Genomic DNA, 25,414 nt, shown 5'->3' with positions numbered 1-25,414 from the left:
TAAACAAGGAAAACTAACTTTTACTGAGATACAAAATACAAATAAAGTGTTTAAATTGCACTGGTACACACGTGGAGGGAGAATAAGTGGAATTTATTTTCCTAAAACCTTCCAGGATGTTTGCTAAATTAGTAGAAAGATAATTGTTACCTTGTTTGTTTTGGTATGTTTTTACCATGAGTTACATCTTGTATTGGATCATTTTAGCATTTAAAAAGCTAGTGCAGATAGTTATTAGGTAGTTAAATTTGGTTCTAGTAGACATGAGCTCTATTTGTGTGGAGTCACTCTGCTGCCACCAGATTGTTACTTCCTGACTACTTGGATTAAACTGTGTTTAAAAAAAAAAAAAAAAAAAACAACAAAAAAAAACAAAAGATGTCTTCATGAAGTTCACCCATTTTTAGAAATTTTCCATACTAGAAGCTATAAAACTCGTGTGTTCAATGTGCTTGACAGCCAAGAAGCAGTCTATTTTGGATGTGTGGGCTACATTTTTTGTCAGCCAAATAGAAAAAATGGCTGTCCCTGTGCATGATACATTCGACCTTGAAACTGTCTTCTCCCCAGTTATTCTAGTGGTACAGGTGCTCCCAGGAGGAATGAAAGATGATGATTTTTCAGTGTGCGAGAAATGTGTGTATGCTCTGATGTTTAAGCTGTTTGAGATCTTGTTGACTTTATTCATTGCACAGTGAGCTTTGAGGCTCTCTCTGCACCTCCTTCCCTGCACCTGGGTTATAGCAGGGAATTCTTGTAGTTTCTAGTTTGAGTTTTTGTTGTGTCTTTATGTTAAAAAAAATAAGTGTAATGTTTAATTTACAACTAGATGTTCTTGATTTTCTTAAAATTTCAGTTTTAGAAAGGGATGTTTTAGCAGACTTGTGTTCTGTTAGTCCTTATCCTACTCTTCAGAGTTTTCTATTTTCTCAGTTGCTGTTTCTACTCTGAAGTAAAGAAAACAAAGTGTGGGTATCCTTATCCTCACTGTGCAGTTAGTGGGGAGACTCTGGTAGATGTAGAGATTATGTGACTTTACAGGAGTCTCATGGCATTTTAGAGCAAGAGGGGACTTTAGAGGTGGTGTTTATTTAATGATTGGTACATACACACATACACATACAGCAGCAGAAACAGCCTCAAAGAAATCATGTGACCTTCCTGGAATTCTCATTTTTGGCCTTCCTGTCATAGTTCTGTTTTTGTGTGTGTGTGTGTGTGTGTGTGTGTGTGTGTGTTTAAACTCCACTCAGGTTCACAGTTGATTCGTGGTGGTTGGTTGTTGCAGTATTTTTTTGTCTGTAGGTGGAGAATTCAGTGGATTTCGAACCTAGGTATCAAGTGCCCATATTCCTTTAGTCAGGCCTAAAATGACTTTAAATATAATTTGGCTGCTGAAATTTGTGTATAGAAAGTGAACTCTTTCTGGGTAACCCTCAAGTGAAAAGAAGAAATTATTTGCATATTTTTATGAGCCAACATATTCTCCAGAACGGCTCTGTAAGGTAGGTGTCATTTTTATTTTATAGACGATAAATTAAGGTTCAAGGTCATAGATGACTCATTGACTCATCTACAGGCTCAAGTTTCTCATAGAGGTTGTCCATTACAGAGATGATGAGATGTTAGTTCTTATTTTTCTTAGTAATGAAAATGTGTTATTTTTCACAGGCAAAGGGTGTTGTGAATACAGCTGTGTCTGCAGCGGTCCAAGCTGTTCGGGGCAGAGGAAGAGGAACTCTAACGAGGGGAGCTTTTGTTGGGGCTACAGCTGCTCCTGGCTACATAGCTCCAGGTATAGTACAACCTGTAGGAGGCCTGCTTCCTCTTCCGGGTCAGACTTTGAAGAACAGCCTCTCCTTTATTTTCTGGGGTTAATTATACACGGTCTCTGGAAACATAGCAGGAGTGTAAGACGGGTGTGCGTGGAAATTCAAAAGAAGAGAATCTATGGAATGTCATAGGCTTTCCCCTGGCATCTGCTGAGTGACTAGAGGCTTCCTGGAGAGAGGTGACAGAGGAAGGATATTGTACCTGGTTGAGGGGATGTATTTTGACAGTGAGGAAACTAACAGCTGCTCCACGGATTGAGGGGTGTGGACGTTGAGTAGGGTGCATTCAGTGGGGGCCCAGAAGGTGGTTGGGTGTGACAGGAGAGGGAAGCTGCTGGTAAGAGACTCCCTCACTGGGGTGAAGCCTGCTGTTAGTAGCATTTCTTTAACTCAGTGTTTGGGATTCAATAAAGGCTACAGAAGTACAAACAGGAAAAAAAAGGGGAACTTACTTAATCCAGAGCTTACTCTACGTCAGAGACTTTTGCATAAATGATTTCACTTAATTGCTTTTTAATCTTCACAGTGTTTCCCTCAAGTAGAAATTATTTCCATTTTCTAGATGAGGGAACTAAAGTTTAATGGGAGAAGGCAGCTAGCTCAGGCTGAGACATGTAGCAGACATCAGAGCAGAGATTTGAACGTAGGTGTTTGCAGTTGCAGAGTTTATATTCTTTCCCTTTCACCACCTGGCTTGAGGGAGATGGGAAGAGATGCCCTCTTTTTGCCTTCTGTTCTAATACTCACGTCATTTCAGCAGTGGATACAGAGCTGTCTCATTAAAGTTAAGTTGTCTGCAATATTGAACGTATGGAGCTTTTTTCCTCTAAGTTTATTTATTTTGAGAGAGACAGAGACAGCGTGAGCTGGGGAGGGGCAGAGAGAGCAAGTGAGCAAGCTCTGCAGTGTCCACACGGAGCCCGACATGGGGCTTGCACTCATGAAACTGGGATCATAACCTGAGCTGAAACTGACAGTCTCAGATGCTTAACCAACTAAGCCACCCAGGCGCCCCCACCCACACTTTTTTTTAAGGTTATTTATTTGCATGTATGGAACTTTTGACAAGTAAACTGCTTGTAGTTGTTGGTCAGGATGAAATTGTCATAAGGATTGAATCTTACCCCATCATTGTATTTTCTGTAACATTCTTAAGAAGTTCACTTACATTGTGTGTGTGTGTGTGTGTGTGTGTGTGTGTGTGTGTGTGTTGTTTTCTTTTGTTTTTTTATTATTTTTTTAATGTTTATTTGTGAGGGGATAGGAGGGGCAGGGGGGACAGAGGATCTGCAGTGGGCTCCGCACTGACAGCAGAGAGCCTAATGCAGGAGGGCTCAGACCCACAAACCGTGAGATGATGACCTGAAGTCAGAAGCTTAACTAACTGAGCCACCCAGGTGCCCCATTTTTGTTTGTTTGTTTGTTTGTTTAAGAAAGAGAATGGGCTATTTGGGAAGTTCTATGGATGATGTGGTTTTGGAATTAGACTTGTAGGAGTTGATTCCAGTGGGAGCGTAGCGCAAAGATGTGTCATACAAAGAATATATTCACTCATTCAAATATCATGTGCCTGCTTTGGGATTTTACTGTCATGGCTTATGATCGGGTAAGACATGCTGATGAAATAATCACGATTATAAACTGTGAAGGTTGTAATGAAGGAGAAGGGTATGTAATGTGAGGGAACATAACAGAGAAACTGGGTCTAGGCTTTGAGGCCTAAAGGCTTCCACAAAGAAGTGACACTTGACCTGAGCTTTGGAGAATGAGGAGGAGTTAACTCAGGGAAGACTGGGGTGGAAGAGTGTTGCACACAGAGGGAGCAGCATATGCAGAGACCCTGTGCTGCTGGACCAGGGAACTTGGCTGGTGAGAAGGATGGAGGAAGGCCAAGACATCTGTAGCGTGGAGAGCATTGTGTGTTTTGGGTGGGGGGCGGGGGGAGACTTGACAGGGACGGGAGTGATTCGAGCTAAAGCCGGATGCGCAATCCCAGTCCTGGAGTCTGTGGTTTGGATTTTGGCCTTAGAATGCTAAGTGCAGTGGGAAGTCGTGAAGGGTTCTAAGGAGAGAAGTGACAAGATCAGACTTTTTTATAAAGATCACCATCTATAGTGTGAAGAATAGATTGTAGGGATAGAAGTGGATATGAAAAGACAAGTTAGAAGGTTTTGGTAAACTCATAGCCCAGGGCAGAGACAGTGCGGGTATCTCCAGCGGGTGCATGGCAAGGAGTGACCAGATTGAAGACCCTCCTGCAGAAGCCCAATTAATGGATTTAATGTGGAGAATGAAAAAAGAGGGAGGTCTCAAGGATTTCTCCCAGCATTTTCAGCGAGAAGAACTGGGTGGGTGACTTTGACATAGAAGGAGACTGCTGAGGGATGAGGCAGGGAGGGAGATGGAGGAGGACAAGGTTCCTTGTGGTTTGATTCTGTATATATGTCCCAAACTAAGACACTCTTCTGTGCATCTCACTGTTTCTACTGATACTTAGTACTGTTTTGCTTTATTCCATCATTATTTAAAGGAAGCCGCTTTTATTAAATGATGACAGGCAAGTTATTGAGATGAACTTTCTTGCCTGTGCTTACGTGTTCAGTGGGGGCTTTGTCCATCCGGTAGCGTCTGCGGTTGCTTGGTCTTCGATGCCTAGCCCCCGCCCAAGTGGGAAACACCCATCATCTAGTGGTGGTCATCGTGGAAGGCATCATGTGTGTTTGCTTGTTGCCAGGCTTGTTGGCTTTATAGTAACTTTTCTCTTATGTCATCGCATTGGCCTCTTTGAAAAGGCCTGTCTCCTGAAGCTTTTAAAAATGAAGTTCTTTTATAGCCTAGAGAAGATTCAGATTAGGTCAATTAGATTATGAATAGGTTATATGCCATCTGCGGAGTGTCTTCTGTGCAACAGGGACTGTAGTAAGTATTTTTACATACATTATTTAATTACATTCCCCTGCCAACTCAATTACTGTAGAAGACTGTGAGGCTCAGAGAGGTTAAATAACAGGCACAAAGTCACCTTGCTAGTGAAAAAGCGGAGTCGAGGTTCGAATCCCACAGCCTGATCAGTGGCCAGCTTAGTAGTTGTGGTTTTATCTCTCCTTGAGGAGGCTTTGGTAAAACCCTTGAAATTGTAGCCTTGGCCGTCCAGCCAGCTACCTTTTCCTGGAATAGACATGATGTACGAACTTCTTTTTAAAGTATTAATTTCTCTTTTGGCCTCTGATACTGTTCCTATTTCATATTTCCTAGTGTTGCTTTCGGCTGCATTGCATCCTCTTGAAAGACAGGATTTGGGGAGCACTAAAGACTAAGACTTCATTGTACTATCCCCAGTTTTATGTGACTTAAGTATAGACTAAAAAGTGAAAATTTTCATCTCTCTGGAAATGTTTGAGTTAGTCCCTAAAAGCAGTTTACTCATTCAGCATACATTTGAGTGTTTTGTTTTAATCAAGAGATTTGGAACTGTGCATTCGAAGATTGACTAACATCTGCCCCAGTGAATGCTTGAGGTCATATGAGGTAGGAATAGACACTTGAGTAAACACTGTGCAGTGTGATACAAGTTAGAACCTGGGGGTGGGGGGGAGAAGGAGTGAACAGCAAACCCAGGAGACTTTACAGAAGAGGTGACATTTGGTCCTGATCTAAAGGATGAGTTGTAGTTGGGCAGCTAGAGAAGGAGGAAAAAAAATCCTTGCAAGCAGCAGAAATGCTTATAGAAAAAGGGGTTGTAATGTTAAAACAAATCCTTTTTTTTTTTTTTTTTTTTTTTTTTTTTTTTTTAGGTACAGTGTGAAGGGCTCATGTAGGTTTTATTCTGTTGTATTTTATTATTTTATTATTTTAGGGAGAGACAAGGTGAGCTGGGGAGGGGTAGAGAGAGAGAGAATCCTAAATAGGTTCCATGCTCAGTGAGGAGCATGATATGAGGCTCGATCCCATGACCCTGGGATCGTGACCTGAGCCAAAACCAAGAGTTGGATGCTCAACTGACTGAACCACCCGGGCACCCTTTGTTCTGTTTTATTTTGTTTAAAAAAATTTTTAAGAAAAATATTTATTTTGAGAGAGAGTGCAAATGGGGGAGGGGCAGAGAGCTAGGAGAGAAAGAATCCCAAGCAGGCTTCCTGCTGTCAGCATGGAGCTAATGTGGGGCTTGATCCTATGAACTATGAGATCATGACCTGAGCTGAAATCAAGAGTCAGATGCTTAACCAACTGAGCTGCCCAGGCGTGCCCCTGCCTCTGCACCCCATTCTATTTTAGAACCCAGTTTCCCTAAAGATTTACCCAAGCAATTTAGTATTTATGGATATATTTTAAAAAATATTTATTTATTTTTGAGAGAGTGCAAGCGGGGAGAGGCAGAGAGAGAGGGAGACACAGAATCCGAAGCAGGCTCCAGGCTCTGAGCTGTCAGCACAGAGCCCGATGTGGGGCTTGAACTCACGAACTGGGAGATCATGACCTGAGCCGAAGTTGGACGCTCAACCGACTGAGCCACCCAGGTGCCCCAGTATTTATATTTTTTAAAGTTGTTTTATTGAAAGGTTAAAGATGGGGGCTTCTGTTAACACAGTATTTCTAATCCCTACTACACTATAAAGAAGCTTGGAAGATTTCTCATTTTGCAGATATGGAAAGACAACTCAGAAATGAAATGTTTAAGGACATATAAGAATCTAGAGCCAGAACAAATTGATTCAGAAACTTCTCTGTTCTTTAGACTGGTTTTTATTGACAGTGTGAGCCTTTTCCATAGGCACCAGATGCTAATGTTAGTTTTGCCAACATTTACTGAGAGCCTCTGTGCTGGGGCCAGGAATTCAGATTATCAGGAGACATGGACCTTGTCCCCAAGCTCACAACCTGATCCACATGCCCATTTTTAGCACCAGTTGAGGCTTTAGCCTGTTCTGGCACTGCCTTCTGAAGAAACCTGGAAAGTTCTGTTTTCCAACTTTAAAGAAATTAGTAATTTGAGTGATTCTCAGCATTCTTTGTTCAACAAAGTATATGTAGGGAGTGGTTATTATGTGACAGACCTTCTGCCAAGTTGTGGTGATGCAAAGGTGTCAGACTTGGTGTCTGTCACCCTAGTGGGGGACACACACACGGAGTCGATAATTGTAACACAGCGTGGTAAGTGCAAGGAGAAAGACTATTCTGGTGGGTTAGGAGAACCTTGTAGGTCATGCGAGAAATCTTTCACGGTAAGCGGGAACGGAGGGTGCGGCCACTGTGGGAATGGCTCTCGTTCATCCAGCATCTAGAAGTCCTCAGGGCCCAAGATGCCGGGCCAGGCAGTCCTTGTGAACTGGGCCAGGACCGGTCGAGTGCCCTTTGCTCTGGAATGATCTGCTTTCTTCTCTTTGTACCAGGCTACGGAGCACCGTATGGTTACAGCACCGCTGCCCCTGCCTATGGTATGTATGCCATGTTTCTGATTTCTCCTCTTAGCAGTGCTGTCACAGCAATCTAGAGCACAGTTTGTATCCAGGGTTTCTTTCAGTGAATTGGAGGATCTCAGACGTATTCATTCTAGTGACCCAACTTAAATTCCCTTTGAAAATGCCACAACCTTGTGGTTCTTGGTTTGGTTGGAGTTGCTCTTCTCTCTGCTTTGCCTGATTGAAGGACTGCCTGTTCTAATTGCCTGTTTCTGACCATATGGAAATTAAATATTTTAAGTAGTTCTTCTTACAGCCAACTTATACTCCATTCAAAGGCTACTGAAGGGCCAAACCCGGTTTCTGGCTTGACTGCTCGCCGGTTACATGGCTGCACTGAAGTTTCTGGCTTGAAACCCTGTGGGTGACTTGAGTTAGGGTTAGGAAATGTTCACTTCAAATTTGTAGCCATCGTCCTTTTCCGTAAACTTTGCTTTAGAGGTGGCGTAAATGAGCCCCAGCGTGGCAGTGGGCTCTCACCAGCAGCGTTACTGAAGTGCTGACTGCAGACAGTCTGTGGTACGTGTTACAGAATCATAGGATTGTCTCCTCTCCCTCCAAAAATAAGAAAGTAAAATAAAAGTAAATGCAGAAATGAAACTCAGTGGCCCTTTGGATAACTTTTGAATGAGGTTTATGTGGCAATGGAGGCAGTAGGTTTGGAGTCAGTGATATGCCCTCTTAGACCTTTTCCCCGAGGCGCTACACGCTGTGGGTCCGCCACCTGCAGGATGTCTGCCACCGCGAGAAGAAGAGAGCGCGGGTGTGCGTGCGCGTGAGAGAGCGTGGCGCGAGCGTGTGTGCGCGCACGCGTGAGCACGTGTTGGTGCGACCTCAGGCTGGATGTGCACGCGCACAGCAGGGAAGGACGTGGACCGTCCCACTGCTTGTGGCGTCAGCCCTGCACACGAGTCTCAGGACCCTTCATCATGCTTTCTTTCTTCATGCGTCAGCTTTTCCATCTTTGTTCAGATGAAAATTATGGGTCCTTACGACACTGCTAAATTGAAGCTTCATCTGACGTCCTAACTGTAAAAAATAAGTAGAAAATGAACAGTTTTACTACTTTCCCCTTTAAGATAGACTATTTCTATCCTGGAAAGATGTGGAGAAGCTGCAAGTGTCAAATGTTTGGGGTGAGTTTTCTCTACAGCAAAGTGCCCAGTCTGGGGTTTCCTCCTCTACCGGAATGTTTCCTCTGGAACACTCCAGTATGGTCAGGGCTTCCCCAGATTCCCCACGTCCCTGATGTGGGGTGATTGGGAAGTGAGAACTTACTCAAGAAAATGTTTTCACCCAGAATTGCTTCTAAATTCCAATTCTCTAGTTCCTTGTGGTTTTGGCCATTTGCTTTTCCCATTCAGCCACCTTGTGGGTATCCTGGCCACCTCATCCCTCCTGTGAATTAGGTCTGGGCAGTTTATCCAAATGCATCTTGACTCACTGCTCCATCGTGCTATGTCTTGCGTGAGCGGCAGAGCACCCGCCTGCTGGGGCGGGTTGTTAAGTCTGTGTCTTTCTTTTAGACAAAGTGAAGTCTCACGTTCTTCGGTACAGGTTTGCTAGAGCTTAATTTTTCTCCTTGAAACACTGGTTTGTCTAGGCTTTAAGCTGCATTCATGTTTTTCCTCAGTCTTTAATTTTTCTCTCTTGTTCCTCCCTTTCCTCTAACATTATACTTTCACCCTGTGGCCTCTGAGCCCCACTTCAGAAGGCTCCTCTCTTCCATGTGCCATATAACTGACTTCCAAAGCTGGTGAAATTTGATGCCCCCATTTTTCACATAAAAGATTTGGTTTTTAAATGTTACTGTGATGCCAACCTACTAAAACAATGCTTTATTTTGGCTGTAAGGTAAATATGTCTTTTGGCCTTTGTAAAGCTGTTGCATGTGGGGTAATTTCCCTCTGATCATCTGGTGCTCTTGAATACCTGCTGTTGCTGCTTTGTGATTTCTCCATAGGTTAAATATTAGACTAGAAATAGCAGATTTCAAATCATGCTTGAGTATGCAGAAGTTTGTGAGGCCACAAGAACTCGTTCATTACAAAATTAAGAAAGTAGTTAATCTTTCCAGATTTGCCACGCCAATATCGGCAGTAGCCATTAAGAAAGTAAGTACCTGGTCGTGACTCCAGGTGGAGCGGTCTCTCTGGGGAGCAGAGGCCTGCACGGAAAGCTGTGCTTTGGGTCTTGACTGACAGCCATCCCTGTTTCTCCTGTAATATGTCATGTGCCAAATTGAAAACGATTCTGGATTTCTGGAGTCCCTCTGGAATATTAATCAGTAGCACTGCTTTTGATCTTTGGAACTCATGGCTGCTCACTCAAATGAAATTGCCTTCTGAATATCATTCTTCCTAGGATATAGCCCTCTTAATTTTGAGTGGAAAATAACTAACGATCAAAATATTAGGAGCAATTTCAAAACAGGAGATCTGTTGAGAGGTTTGTGGGTCTCCTCCCAGATGGTTCATGTTGACTGACTAATCTGGAAAAGGTTAACGATAATTACTGTAAGATATTTTTTAACCTGAAATTTTTATTGGATTATTAAACTTATTTGGAGTCCTCTCCGTTTCTTTTCTCTGTAGGTTTACCCAAGAGAATGGTTCTGTTACCCGTTATGAAATTCCCAACATATCCTGTTCCCCACTACTCATTCTTTTAGCAAATGACAGAAGCTAATTCCTATTGAACAACAAATACAGTACAATACAGAATGTTAGAGAAAAAGCCTTTTTATCCTGCTTTCTTTGAACACATACTTGATCAAAATTATTTGTAAAGAACATCTTTCCTACTTTTTGATTTTAACAAATGCAAATTTAGTTCTCTAAAACTTGAAAACAAAAAAGAAACTAGTTCTGTGAAACGGTACCTCATTTCCGGAAAATAACTTATACCAGCCCTTCTGTTCTAGGGAAATAAGTCTAGCAGTTCCAAGTTTAAGTTTTAAGAGGAGTATCAGATTATGTAAAATTAAATTTGTGAAGGATGTATAGAGTCTCAAACACTGATCACAAATAAACTGCTTTGTTGTAACACAGAGTACTGCCTGGTTCCTGACGCAGTCACTGATTCTTAGCTCTGATTGATATGTATTTGCCCCAGGGCACTTGAATTTGGGCTGTAGTTATTTTTTTTAATACAGTACAATAGAGACTTTTCATTTAAACTTTAACTTTGTAAATACTGAAGTGTGTAATTAAAGCCAATAAAATATGGGTTTGAATATTGTTTTAGCTTATTATTTTTGATATGTTTTGGTATCAAATTACAAGGAATTGAAAACTAATAATAATTTAGCCCTCGAAACCCATTCATTTGTAAGGAAACTGCTAAAACAAAGCAAAGGCAATTGTTAGCTTGAGCCAGTCTGCTCACTTTGTAAGCCCTTTGTACTGCTGTCCAAGGGCCTCCCCATGATAAAGGTACATTCTGTTATCCGAGCATTGCTTATTCAGATGATGGCACTACCCAGAGATGGGGAAGGAGGAATGTGATTATTTTAGTTTCCTAATTTCCAAGTTTTAAAAGAGAATAAATTAATCGATCAATCACCCTCTCTTGTTCTTGTGGCCTTCTTCACTCTGTAAGATATTGTGTTCACTTCCCTGGCTTTTTTCATGCAGATAGAAGATTAGCGATTTTTCTGGGATTCATTGAAAGGTCTCTTTTCCTCTTCAATTACATCAGAATCTAAAGCAGCAACAGGGTCCCCATAAAAACTTGCTCTTCGATTGTCCCAGTTCTTGTTGAGTGCTGCTGTGAAAAGTGACAGGTTTCAGCCATGGGTCAGCATTTATTTTTAAGTTTTTCTTAAAATTTATCTGATTAAGCTGGTGAAAAATGATCAGTCGGTAACATTGTGCTGTCCTGTAAAGGGTGCAGACCCGAGCCTTCCCCTTGCATTCTCGCCTTGTTTGGAAAGCCTATGATGTTACTAGAAGGTAATGGTTTCATTAAGGTACTCACCCCCATGAAGGCACCGGTGTGGTCCTGTGTGGATATTTCTAAGTCGCTGTGTCTTAAAAATGTCCGTTTTGAGTACGAATTAGCTTCCCTTTTCAGTTCTGCTTCTCAGAGCTGAACAGTGCCCATCAGTGAGAATGGGCTTCATGAAATACTGCAAATTTATGTACCAGATTTCTCTGGGACCACTAAATGAGAACGAGATGGGCAATTTAAAACAAACGTCAGTGTCACTTCTCAGATGTGTATTTATTACGAAATGGCTTGTTACTTCTGCTCCTTGACCTTTAGTCTTTATTAGTGGTGGGTGATACTTTAATAAAACCTCATCACTTGCTAGAAATAGCTGTGAACTTATCATTCTCATCCTGTGCATTAGTGGCTAGACATAAACAAGAGGGCCCATTGCAGCTGGGAGTTTTCATGTTTCATTGATTCATTTTGCTGACCTATGGATGAAACGGAGCCATCACTGAGAAGAAAAAGCATGGCTGGTAGTGTCCAGTTTTTATTAATTAAATATTTACAATAGTCCTTTTTGTTTCTGGAATACTATTAATTGGCAGCTGCAGCTGTATTGTTATTTGAAATTGATCGTCAAATTTGCATTCCAAGTTGGAATCTCTCTGGAGATTTCTCTTTAGAAAATTCTTTTGAAGTAGCTGACTCAGCTTTGGAATTTAACCCCTCTATAATGGTGAAAAGGGAGCTGTGCTGTTTTCCAACATGATGGCAGTCATTTCAAATGGTTTCTACCAAGTCTTTTTTTTTTTTTTTAATTTTGTTGTTTGTTGGAAGTTACTAACCATGTTGTAAACCTGCCCAGTTGCTGCAAACTTTTACATTTCTCTGCTTTACTTAAAATAATTGAGCTGTCAGTCCTCTGTTAGAAGTGGTAACCATGCAAGTTCAACTGTTTAAATTTTGTAATGAATTAAGTGTCCCCCTCCCCACCTTCTGCCCTCCCCCCCCCCCTCCATTTTGTAATGAAAATTCCACTTACAGCTGAAAGAGCAGAGAAATATAAATGAAGCTCTTGGCTTCACCAAATTCTGTGAAATTAACACCAAGTTTTGCTTCTCTGCTCTTTTCTCCACTGTAGGTGGTTTTTTCATTGACAGCCCCTATTGCCAGCCTCTGAGCGTCGCACCATTTATTATTCACTTGGGCCCTCAAGATTTCTTCTCTGACTTCTAGAACCATCAGGTTGTCTGGCTTGAAATGGCAATTTCTGTCTTGGTCTTAAGAGCCTTGTGACCCCCTGAGGCTTTCCAGCTTTCAGATACACCACTCTGACACCTTCTTTGGAAAGCAATGACTGAGCATTTTACAGAAGAGCAATACTTTTATTCAAAGCCACGGTGTCTGTTTTAAAACTTCTCCTTTGGAAACCTAGCAATATCTGTACTTAAGCCCTCCTAGCGTAGTCTCTTGTCCGGGAGTTTACAGACCAATGGAGAACTTAGAATCAGTGTGTGAGCTGTGCTATCTTCTGACAGTTTTTTAAACTTTTTTAGCACATAACTTGGGTAGTTGCATTCCCGACTGCGTCAGTTAGCGCTATTATAATTTCTCAGAGATAGGGGTTCTCCTTGAAGCCATATTCTTTGCATGGGGGCTGGCACCCAGCCAGGGATGTGGCCTGCAGCCCCGGCTTCTTCCGGCTGCAGGAGCACCCCCTCTCTTGTGCAAGGTAATTGGTCCAATAGATTCCCAACATACCTCATGCTGACTAGATGCAGCGCATGGTGCGTGCAGCAAGGAGTCCTGAGTCGTTTGTAGTCGCACAGAAATCGTTAACCTGGGAACAAACCACTGATAGATTTTTCTGCTATTAGCCTTTCCTTCTTTTTTTAAAATTTGGGTGAATGTTTGAAAATCATGAATCAGTCAGTCACCGTTATTAATTGAAGAGCTGGGAATACCTCGTTAATGTATTTTTAAAACTGGTGTTGGACCCTCTGTGTATTTCAGGTTAATACTTTTAAGCAGTTTTCAGCACGTTTATCTCACTTTATTCTCGTTCTCCTCGGACCTTCGTAGCCATATCACTTGTATAAAATAGGCTGAGATCTAGTGACTGTAAGCTGTGGTCTCAGTAAACAAAGGTAAGCTCTTTTATTTTCTGATTAAAGAGAAAAAGTCAATGAACACAACGTGCATATATGACAATCATACAGGATGTATTTGATCTCTTAGGTCTTATGTCATCATGATTACCTTTAAAATTTTTATGATCTAAATGTAAAATAGTTATTTTCAGCATTTGTTTTAATACCCTTGTAATTACTTTTTATTCAAGAGAGACATTTCACTTTTACGAGTTAAATGTGTATATGTGTGTAGAAACTTATGATATAACATATATGTGAATTACACACACCTGTTTAAGTAAAAGAGTTTGGTGGTGGGAAGAGTCACCTAAGAAGACTTTAACGTCAGGGCACTCTTTGGGCCAAAGTGCTAGAATTTCATAAGCAGCAAGATTGGTAACAATGCTGGTAGGATCCATTTATATGTAGCTGTTACACAAGCAGAGGATCAAAGTGCCAATTTCTCAAGGAGAGAAATTTCTCTGAGAAATGCAAATCTCTGATCTGTGTTGTATGCCCAATACAACAGCAGTAAGAAGCCATAAAAAGAAAAAGCAATAGAAAATTAAAAAAAAAAAAAACCAAAATATTAAGGTAACTATGGAAAAATAATATGTCATTGACTGTCATTAAGCTAACTATTTGCAGAACCAACTCTGGCAAGACTCAGAATGGTAAATACCCAGTCTGCAGAGACCAAATAGACTTCAGGCAATTCATCGAGCTTTTTCCAAGGTCGGGTAGCTAGACGATTAATTTCCCACCTTCCTCAACCATCATGGAGTTCATTTACAAGATGTGAGGGTTAGGCCAAATATCTTAATAAGGATTTGCTTCATTTAGTGTGTCCCATAAGTACATTTCATATGTGATAGATGTTCTGTGCTGAGGCCGTATTTCATATATATAGAGATTAAAATGAAATTTCATGTTTTATGTGTCTCTCAGTAGCGGTTTTCTTTTTATTACTAACTTTGAAGGTTGCTGGAACAACGTTTCTCCCATACAGAATCTGTATGTACGTCAAACGTGGCTTTGGCACCCATAAAAGGTTGTATGAGGCCTAGCTAATGAGGACTCCGTAGGTTCCCGTTCTCATCCAACAGCCTAGTGTCCGTTATGTGCCAGATCCTTCTCCGGGCACTAGCAAAACAGAGGCTCTGCCCAGTGAAAGCATTTTAAGTCTGAGAGTGTCCTTGTTGGTGAAATTGGGTTGATTATAAATATCCTACATTGGGAGGCAGATGATGCATTAGCAGTGTCAAAGGATAATGACCTTGATCAGCAGTTTATTTATACATTATTTAATAATATAAGCCCTCTGACACCACTGAAATGGCCATCATTTGGAAATTCACTCATTTTAAATATTTCCCTGGCAGTTTTGAGAGCCTGAAACCAACTCTGTTTTATGTTCCTGGACCTCTCTCCAAGTAAGTGAATGCATTGAAATGAAAAACAATTATTCCAGTCCTTTTTAAGCAGTTTTTATAGTATAGCAAAGACCAAAGTGGTTGCTGTAAACACTGACCACATTTTTTTGACAAGTGAGGGGAGTTTTACCCTTACAATCAATCGTTCATTATAACTTGCCTGTTTATTAGATTTCTTTAATAACTGCAGTGGAGGTAAATGTTCAATAGTGAGTTAGGGAAACAAACTAAGACTTGCAATGCGCCTTCACCCTTTCCCCCAGCAGTTGGATTTCTAGTAGTCGAGGGCCCTAAAAACTAGGGACATTAAGAGCAGTTAAAGCTGAAAACAACCTGCTCTGTGAATGGTCCTCCTGTACCTCCCACTCAGCACAGGCCAGTGCGTCCTCGGTGGTGGGGAGCAGGATGTAGCGTGTCTCTGAAGTCCTCAGAGCAAGAAAGGTTCTGATGCCACGCCATGCGGTGACCATAGGTCTCTCAGTGTCTGAAGGAGGCCTGGCAGGGAGATGGGCAGTAAATGAATAACAGCTGCAGAGTCCAGAAACTACCTGCTGCTGGGGTGAGTTTCAGTCTGATGTTTCTCTCTAGCAGTTACTTCCAGGGCACAAACTAGTACTTCTTATGTAAGAGTGAGTCTCTTCCCTTCCTCATCCCATCTTCCAGAAAGACTGTTTTAAGTCAAGAATTCAAGTTGAGTTAGTTGTAAGAATAGAGATCCTTTCCCACATTATCATTTTAGGTAGGAGCTAACAGCTTCCATTGATACTTGAAGCAGTGATCTTTGGAGATTTAAAAAAATAGCACCATAGTGCAAATTAGGTTATGTAAGCTTTACAGCACAGCTAGAAATAGGGACTAGAAACCATGTGGGAATCTGGGCCAAAGGATTTTTCTCCCTCCAGCAAATTCCCGTGGGGCTTGGGAATTGGAAGAGTTAATACACGCAAAGTGCTTTGAATAGTACCTGGTGCCCAGAAGTTCTCGGTCAGTGTTGGCGGTTCCTGCCATGGTTGGCTGAAGTGACAGAAGGTATGTGAGGGAAGCGAGACTGTGCTGGCAGGTAGCTGAGAAGCAGGTGCGTGACCTACTCAGGGGAGCTGCATTGGTTCCTTGGTGGTCGCAGGTTTCGGGTGCTTCCAGTCTTTGAGAGAGGACTCCTGGCATCGGGGGACTAAACAGGAAACACAGAGCAAATGCTTGGTGAGCGAGGCAGTGTGGGGAGGTCGCTGCACACCCATGCTGACTGAGAGTGCCCGTGTTTCTGCTGAGGTGGTGAAATCATTGGCCAGTCTGCTGCCAGGGATTCATAAATCCTTGCTTTGGGATTTAAGTGTGCTTAGAACTTCAAAAGGGCTGAGCTTAGAATATCAACCTGCTGATTCCCAGTTTCCTACCAGTACATTAATAAGAAAAAAGAGGTGCGTGATTTCAGCGAGGCCTGGAGCTCACCGGTGTTGGGCCGATAGTTCTTGTAAACCACAGACCGAGGAGCCTGGGTGGCACGCTTAGAAGGCCGCTGACCCTGCCGCTCCCCTTCATAGCATTCCCGCAGCTTCTCTCTTCCAGTTTGCTTCACCACTTTGGAAATAATCTGCACTCATTGCTACATGAGGCCTCCCCTGTTTGCTCTTCTCTCAGAAAACACATCTGCCTCTCCATCCCACTCTCTTCAGCAGAAGGAAAGATGGGTAGATGGTGAGACGGATGCTGTTGGTTGAATAGCATAGTCCTGTCCCTTTCTGCACAGGCTTCAGGCACCTCTGAGGAAGGATGGGCGGGTGCATCCCCATCCGCCGGCACGACGTACGCTAGGTGGGGATTACAGATTGAGTTCTGGGATGCTCCAAGTTTATAAAAACTGTGTCGGTAGGGACTGAGCATTACCTTTAAAGGCAAATAAGGTAGATTTGCGTTATAGTCAAGACGTGCCTTCTTCTTCTTCTTCTTCTTCTTCTTCTTCTTCTTCTTCTTTTAATGGTACCAGCGATGGGAAGTGAAAGAGGAGGGGGCATGACAGCAACAGCTTCAGGGGAGGCTCCAACGGCCTCTCTCTTGCTGTCCCCCCAAAGCAAGAGGCTTTTCTTAAATCCAAGAGGTTCCCCCATTCCTCAGCTGTGGCCGTTTGGTGGAGTCATTTCCTCATTGAGCCAAGGTTGAGGGAAGGCCTTTCTTTTCTTCATTTCTTTCTTTTTTTTTTTCCCCCTTGACCAATCAGTTTTAACGTCTTCACCCCTTGGTCCTTCTAAGCAGGGTCTTGGTGATTCGTGGCAGAATTTTGCCATTTGGCATTTCTGCCAAGTGCGGCTGCCCTTCCGCGCTCTGCCCAAGCAGTGGACGGGAGACTGACCAGCATGTCCTGGCTGGAGATGTGTGGTCCTCACCTCTTCTGCTGCTTCTGGCCCTAGGAGGGCACGGGATTAGCCCGGCAGGCCTGCGGACGTTCTCTCAGCGCTGCCTGCGGCCCAGTCTCTCAGCCTGCCTCGAGTCTCTGTACGGCTGGGACGGGTGGTCTCTGCACATGTCAGCTGAATGTCTCCGGTAATGGAGTTAACAGGAGCCTTCTGTTTAGGTCATTTTGGGCTGTGGGCAGCAGTAGATTGGAGAAGGAGCAGAAGAGAGAGAAGGAAGAAATGCTGAAATTACTCTCTTGCATGTGCCGGGCACTTGGACCTTGTTTTCAAACAGTCTTCTTGGAGGTGGTATTCTCATTCTCAGATAAAAAAAAAAAAATAGGCTCAGGGTTCAGGGCTGGAGTTAGGAACAAAACCCCAGTCCGTCCGATGCCAAAGCCTCTTTTACCACACCGTGTGCGCTGTGGGTACCGTCTGGACAAAGGGGAGGAGCGCGCCGGGTGGCAGGAAGGAGGTGTGCAGGCCGTGGGCCAGGCCCAGCGGGGGCCTCACACCTCACACGGGGTCACAGGGTCCTGAGATCACAGGCGCCTCCTGTGCTGGAAGCCAGGCTCTCTGACTTGAGGCTGTTCTGGACCAGATATCCTGGCCTTTTAAAAATGGGGCTGTTTTTTGTGAGACCAATTGGGAAAGATTATATAACTGGAAAGATAGGCTGGAAGACTTAGGTGTGGTTGTATAAACAGAGGAAGCCCTTGTATTTCAAGCTTGTTTTTTTTTTTCTGTTTGAATATCAGTGACAACTTGAGGTATAGGTTTTCATTCAGCTAATGCTTCCTGCGTATATGTTCTGTCTGGCCTGAGATTGGTGATGGGGATGTCTTAGAAGATTTGAACCAAGACACTCAAGGCTGGCAAGGTTCTGACTCACAGGGTAAAAGGAAGAGGGGCCTGGAGGGCTGGCAACCCAGGTTTGGGGTAGAAGTGTCGGGAGCCGTCCTGTGCTGAACAGAGCTTGGGGAGTGCCGGATTGCAGTGGCCTGTTCCGATTGCCAGGACTTTCCCCAGACTAGGCTTCAGGGACGGTGGCCAGCCTGAAGGTCGCACGCGGCCCTCTAGGTTGCGCCGCGCTTGGTGAGCCCTGCTGGGATGGCTTTGAGGTCTCTGAATTGCTGCACTTGAGCCGTTCTTCCGAACTTGGCTGAGTCTCCCGCTGCTGCAGACCATGTCGCCAGCTCCTTTGCTAACAATTGCCACCTGGGTCTCTGCTTAGGGATGGGTGGGGATGGGGATGGAGGCAGAATCCTCTCCAGGGAAAGACAGTCCTCCCTCACCCCAAGTCATTGTCCTTGGCATTTGGCCATTTCTCTGCGCCACCTGCCGTGATGCTGGAGGGGAGCAGGAGGAAGGAATGGTTTTAAACCCAGGTTGCACGAGTTCCAGAGCAGTGACTTGTGTGAGGAGAGTGAGTACCTGGCCCAGCGCTCGCTTAGCAGCTGTTCTTTCCCAGTGGCCGATCTGTTTCCCACCCTGCCCCTACAGTGTGGAGAATCGCCGGGCACGGACTGTTTTTCTTCTTGAGCAGGCAAGGCTGTCGAAGCCTAGAGAGCTCTCCAGATCACCCAGCTTGTTTGTGGCAAAACGCTGTGGCTCCTAATGAGTTTTTAACCACACAGAAGAAATGACATGTCTTCCACTGTTTTTGGAGTTAACAGAAGCCCTTTCTTGGGGACGAGAGTTGAATTAGACAACAACTGTGGGATCTAGAAATGATCTCCTTTTATAGATGAGGAAATGAAGGCTTAGCCAAAATGACTTGCCCCAAATTATACAGCAGTAAGCGGCTGAGCCCACCCATTCTGCCAGCACTGTGCTCGGTACTGGTGGTTTGTCTTACTGGTCTAGACTGCTTGCCTGCCCAGTTTCCCTTCCTCTCTCTGAGGCATTCTGCTTACCTCTCTTCCACACTTCTGGGACATATCCTGTGTGGTTTGAAACAAAACAAGCAAAAACCAATGCTCCACCTCTCGCCCTGCCCCCTGCCATGTGGAGGAAAAAAAAAAAAAAAAAAAAAGAATCCAGACTTTGGGCTTATTCTTTCTCTGGTTCCTTTGGAGGAACTGTTAGCTTGCCCCTGGGCTTAGGGGACTGGTTAACCTTGGGCCTGACAGCCTATTCTGTTACTGTTGTTGTGCCTGTTTCCATACCGTTTTTTGGTACCAGAACTGAACTCTGTAATCAAGTGTAGACCAGTGATTGCCGCTGGAGAGACCCCCAGGGGTTGGTAGGCAGGGAGGGATAAGCTGTTGGAAGTGTGATTTTCGTGTTCTTCTGCGTCCATGTTTTGGTTGTTGGCTGTCGTCTGTCCCTGCCTAGGCCTTCATTATCTGCTCCACCCAAAGGAGTCATCCTCACAGTAACACGTTGCCCACGGTGCTCGGATGCTGTGGGATCTCACTGGACCCTTCCATCATGGAGATGTTCTCAGAAGTTGCTCCGCTTTCTAACATCTCTCATGTCCTTGGAGGCTATGTTAAGGGAAATGTCGTGGACATCATCTAGGAGGTGAGAAACCTCTGGAAGGTGGCACCTGGGGAACTTGGGAAAGCCGAGGGCCCCTCCAAATGAGATTCACTGAGGCTGCTGGGGAGACCTGGGCAGATCACGGACCTTTCCATCAGCTATTTTAAAGGGTTATTTTGACTTGTACGTGACTCTAGAAGGAAGGTTAAAGACGGTTGTAGGAAAGCAGTTGGGCAGTTTGGGCAGTGTGTGCCTCCCGAGATGGTGGGGCTGTCCTGGGAGATTAGGTGTGATGAGAAGCGAGGCCGGTGGTGACCAGGAATGTTTAAGCAAGCCAGCTATTTGCACAGTGCAGAGGGATTTCTTCCACGGGATGTCAGGTTCGGATGGCACGCCGATGTGATCGGTGACACTGCCAAGGCCACTGCTCCCCTCTTTGGCACGTGGATTCGTTGAGAAACATTCACTGTCAACTACTGCTTGCTTCCCAGGCTCTCCCAGCTGGAGAAAATGTCAAGATCTTCTGTTTAGACAGCAGAGTAGAAGGTGAAACCACTGACCGAGGTGGAGTGCACAGGAAGGGGGAGCTCAGGGGCCTGACCAGGTCAGAGCCGTCTCCTGTGGTTGGGGAAGACTCTGGCAGGCCTCCTGCTCCATGAGGAGGCCTAGGACCTGAGCAGCTTTGACGGGAGTGGCAGAGGCTTCCCGCGGAGACTGGCATCTGCACTGGATGGAGGTCTGCCAGGGGGGTCATGAAGGAGAGCTTTCCAGAAGGGGGCACAGCGTGCACAGAAAGGGCATAGCCTTCTGGAGCAGCACGAAGGTACTTGCTGATGGCAGCTGGTACCTGGGGCCAAGATGGGGAAGGTGTGGGGAGGGAAGAAGGTGCTGGCAGGGCAGGAGTGGGTGATGGGAGAGGCGCGGCAGTGTGGGAAGGGCCATCTCTTTTGGGCTGGGAAATGGGGGTTTGGTGGGCCCAATTTCTCATCAGTGGGTGGCTGTGAGCCCTCTTCTTGTGCTGTCTGGGTTAGTGGCTCTTTGGCGGTGGATAGAGAGGTGTGCAGTCTGGCCAGTCAGCATCTTACCCTTGCCCCGAGTTTCTGCACGTGTCTGCTCTCCTGGTCTCACCAAAGGGAGTGACAGGTACTGAGTGTTCACTCCTATAGAGGCCCTCTGCTTTTTAAAAAAGTAATGTTTTGGTTTCTTTACCCGGGCAAGGTCCGGAGCTCCTTGGATTCAGCACCTACAGAACATGGTTTTTACTTAGTGGGAAGTTGCAGATTTGCCACACAGAGCACTTTAAAGAGAGGGGGGAAAAAACCATGTAAGATTTTGGCGTCTAGCTCAGTCCTCCCACCTCTGGCTCATCCTGGACAGGTGGCATAGAGCACTGAAAGGAGTCAGGGTGGGTTTCTGCACCTCTCTTATTTATATAGCTCTCTTGGGGACTAAGGCTAAAGAGGCAGCTGTGGTTTTGAACCTTCAGGTCAGAACTATGCAAGGTTACAGGTGCACTGAGACAGTGATCCTGTCTGCCTTTGGGGTGGCCAAGACCTGAGGGTCAAGTGTCTGCAACTTGTCTTCTTACTCTGTTGGGCCACAGAAGTATCACTTGTGTGTGTCACAATGTGGAAATATATGGGAGCACTCCCTTAGACCTGGTGTCAGCAAACTTTCTGGAAAGGGCCAAACGGCAAATCTTCCAGACATGGCTATTCAGCTTGGTTGTGGTCACGCAAGAGCAGCCAGAGATGGTGCATAAGCCCAGGTGTGGCTGTGGTCCGATAAAATTGACTTTAAAAGAAACAAAAGAGTGGGCCTTATTTTGCCTACCCCTGCCTTAGGCTGTAGAGACTGACCCTTTGGCTTAATTATGACTGGAAACTTCCTTCCATCTGCCGCCTGGCCCATCTACCTGAAACAGAAGGCTTCCTGAGCATCTGTTCTGTATGAGCACTGGGGAGGAAGGGGCAGTCCTGGCCCGTAAGGACCACAGGTTTTGGGGGGGTGGGGCACTGACAGGTGAGAGCAACATGTAGAACAGAACAGGGCTCAAGGAAGTCCAAGGTGACGGGGCCCCAGTGACAGAAGGGCTAAGGGCAAATCAGGAGAGCCCTAGGAAGCTGCTCGGGAGAGGACACCAAGAACCGTGTAGTCACACAGGCATGTTGGGCCCAGCCTGAGCAGGGCCCTGAATGCCAGGCTAAGGAGCGTGGGCCTCATTCTCTGGGCCCTGGGGAGCCAGTGAGAGATTGTGTTTAGAACAGTAAAGTGATCACAGGTGCATTTTAGAAACGGCACTCTGGTCATAGAAGACCAGAGTTGTGGTTGCAGATGGTATCTCGGTTTTGTCCGGACATTTTAGGCAAGAGTTGGGTGGGTGTTGCTATGAGTAGAAAGGAGAGGTCCGGAGAATTGGTTGTTCTCTACCGTTCTGACTTGGCGGAATTTGATAAGTCCTCTGTCTCCAGGCCTTTCTGTCTTGCTACCCTTTTAAATAAGGGCAAGACAAAACCAGGATTAGATTCTGGCTTGGGGCCTTGATGTGTGAGAGTAAAAGTGAGTTCCCCTTGCTCCAGAATGGAGTTCATGGCAGGAGAGCTTCACGGAGCAGACTCCCTTCCCGTTGGCATGCAGCCAACACACGAAACAGGCCTTGCGAGAAGTGCAGAGGATGGTCAGGACTCTGGAGAAGCCTACAGGCCACTGAGGCAAGATGCCCGTACGTGACAGGCCGAAGCCAACACTGCTCGGGTGTATCACAGACTGCCTGAGGCCAGGCCTTCTGGCGGGTGCATGGGGAGACGGAGGTGAGTCACTCATGGTGCCTGCCCCAAGGTGCTCAATGTAGTTGGGGCGACAAAAAACAACTATAAATGTATATAGTCCTTTCTATTTCCCCGATATCCACAACCCCCGCCCCCCCACACCCCCCGAGATTTCTAGGCAGGTGGAAGGATGCTTTTTACTGAGCCAAGGTGAGGTGTGAGGGTCGGGAGCTGCCATGGGAGGGCCCCTGGGGACTGGAGAAAGGCCACCTGATCTGAGTGTGTGTGCACCTGCTGTCTCAGCGAATCCCCCACAGGCCCCTGGGAGGGGTGAGGCTGCCTGGCGCCTGCGGCTAGGAGGTGTGGCGTCCGCACTGGCCTTACTGAGAGGTGGTTTTTTCGTGGTCCGCTGGCACCCTGGTCAGGAGTGAGGGGTCTGGTGGCTGCCCTGGCTCCCTGGGGAGCTGTGTGACATCCTTGCTGGGAACCAGCTGAGGGTTATGGAAGGAAGTTTTGGTGAGGCTGTGCCTCCAGGGCATGTTGGATGCCCGCCTTGCTTGTCAGGCTCTCTCTGGTGGAGGGTGGGCCTCTCGGACTTTGCTGCCTGGTCTTGTCTTTTTGGGGGTGTGGAGGGGGGGCTCTTGTGCTCTTAACGGTAGGTGTGGGACTTGGCCGAGGGAGGAGCACTCCTTGTGTTTTCCATAGGCGTTTCTCCGCTCCTCGAAGGGGAAGGACAAAGGTGGGCCTGGCTGTATGCGAGGTGTGGCCGTTAGAGGCAGCTTGGTCCTGGCCCCGGCCCTTGCCCTCTCCTCGTCCCTGAGCGTAGGCTTGATGCCGTTTTCTTAGCGAAATAAATGGTCAGAAGGTTGCTTTTTTTCTTTGACTCTAACCTAAATATTTCTGTTGTTCTGGAAAGTCACATTTTTTTTTTGTTCATGGAAACTAAGGGTAGGGACAGGAGTGTTAGTGCAGAAGACTCTTTAAGGAGTCCCTTCTCCACTGGTAATTTATTAGGTTACATTTAAGCGTCCAGCCTCTTTCTCCCCTTTTCCGGGCTGAGCACCGCTCCCCACCTCGGGCTTAGGAGTTGGTCTGCTGTGTCAGGGGCAAGACGTATTGCTCCAGATGGGCTTGTTTCCTGGATATGTGTCACTGTGACGCATCCGTGAGTAACCTCATCTGTGGCACTGACCCCTGAGGTAGTGACGATGCCCACAGGAGCTTTGGAATTCCGTGCCGGGCCAGCCCCGATTCCCCACTTACTTCTCTCAACCTTTTGTGTCAGAAGTGCTGCCATTAGACGCATCCCTTTCCCTGACCAGGACGGCATCTCACGCTCAGACCAGCCCTGGGCCATCAGGTAGGGTTCGCACTGCACCCCTACTTCATAGAGGGAACACTGAGAGCTACCCGTTCCCTCGCTCACTTAATGCAGTGGTTTCTCAGCACTCGGCCGGGCTATGGCTGTGTGGGAGGTGGCTTAGCTGCCATTTTTTGCTACCTTTCTTGGAGAGGAAGGCTTGTTTCTAGAAACTCAGCTGGGGAGCCAAACCGTAGGCAACCTCAAGACCCCGACTAGGACCTTAGTTTTGACACCTCCTAGGAATCCCAGGCAGCTGTCGCCCGTGCAGTCTCCCAACTCCAGATGTACTTCCTTTCCTGGGGCTTGAGGAAACAAAATGAATGCTTGCTTGACGGGGGAGTGCTCTGCCTTTGTTCCTCTTGACTTCTAGTGAGGCACAAGCCCCTTCATTTGGTAAATCTTACGTACATTAGCCCTCAGCAGCGCTTACCCCAAAGTGTTTTGTACTCAGGCCTTTCACCAGGGACCCATCCGCTGGCCTCTTGTGCTGAACATCTTGTCCAAGTGGCTTGTGGCTTTAGGAGAGGACAGTCTCCTGAGAGAACCCTAATTATTAGGGTGAGGACACTTCTGGGGGCAGTGAAGCTGATGGGCCTGGCTCGGCCTGTTAGCTCCACAGCCCGCCCACCCTGGTCTCAGTGCCATGTGGCATTACCAGAGAGTGGCCTGTAGGACTTGTCACCCACTCCATGCAGAACTCCTGGTCTGGGGACGAGGCAGCTAGCTCAGAACTAAGGCCCAGATCTATTCGAGAGGGGGCTTCTCTCATAAAGGAGCAAGGTGGCCCTGCTCGGCCTCAGCCCCTGGGGTGGGGAGTCCAGGAGGCATGGAGAAGGCCGAGTGTAGTTGTGGGTAGAAAACCTTTCCCTACTGCACGGTTACACACATGACATTGGACTCCTGGCTATGGCTTACTCTCACTCTGGTCTGGTGATGGCCAAGGTAGTTTTTTAGCTATCAACTGAAAATATCTATCTGTATATCTATTTGCTGTGTTTTGTTTTGTTTTGTTTTTTTCTGAATACGCAAGTGTAAATAGTATCATTTGCAGTGCAAAGTCCTTGGCAATAACTTTACGTTGTGTATTATGTTGAAAAAATTGGCAAATGCGACCACCATGGATTGTCCTTCCCGTCTGGGGCAATGATTACATGTAGGACTCTGAACTTTAAACCTTCGGCGTGGTTGAAGCAGCAGCCTGCATGTGTGGACTGTCACCAGTGCCTCGTCCAGGATGCCTGGCCTTCATCCAAAGGGACTCTCTGCCGCCCCAGCGCCCACACTGTGGCTCCTTCGCACTGACTATGTCGGACTCTGCCGTAGACTGGTCCTCTTGTCTGGCTGCTGCAGTCTGTCTGTAATGCCCTGACATGTTGCATTCTCCCCTTTTGGATGAATAAAAATAAAAGCTTCTGTCTTCAACAGCAGTGGACCCACTTTGGTTAAATGAAAGCTGTGACTCTGATGAAGTGGCCGAGTGCAGGACCACTTTCCTGGCCCTCATGACTCTCCAGGTCAGAACACATGGCAGGATCTTCCCTTCATGGAGAGGGATGAGGAACCAAGGCCTCGGTCCTGTTCCTTACAACTCTCTGCTTCTCTGCTAATGGTGCAAAA

General features: G+C 45.8%; 1 protein-coding gene across 11 annotated transcripts in view; it reads left to right on the top strand.

Annotated features, from left to right (window-relative positions):
* Nucleotides 1-25,219, top strand: part of LOC122204861 (spermatid perinuclear RNA binding protein) — a 72,824-nt gene extending 47,605 nt beyond the window's left edge. For 2 of the 11 annotated variants that reach the window (XM_042912627.1, XM_042912624.1), the window contains 3 exons: nucleotides 1,672-1,795; nucleotides 7,223-7,267; nucleotides 9,886-10,531. In XM_042912627.1, coding sequence (XP_042768561.1) covers nucleotides 1,672-1,795; nucleotides 7,223-7,267; nucleotides 9,886-9,962 — 246 coding nt within the window. In that variant the 3' untranslated portion in view covers nucleotides 9,963-10,531. The other 9 variants (XR_006195816.1, XR_006195814.1, XR_006195810.1 and 6 more) reach the window with 9 other exon arrangements.
* The last annotated feature ends 195 nt before the right edge of the window (nucleotides 25,220-25,414 follow it).

Source organism: Panthera leo, chromosome D4 (genome assembly GCF_018350215.1).
Source record: "Panthera leo isolate Ple1 chromosome D4, P.leo_Ple1_pat1.1, whole genome shotgun sequence".
NCBI lineage: Eukaryota > Metazoa > Chordata > Mammalia > Carnivora > Felidae > Panthera > Panthera leo.
This window is presented reverse-complemented; position numbering and strand designations above follow the sequence as displayed.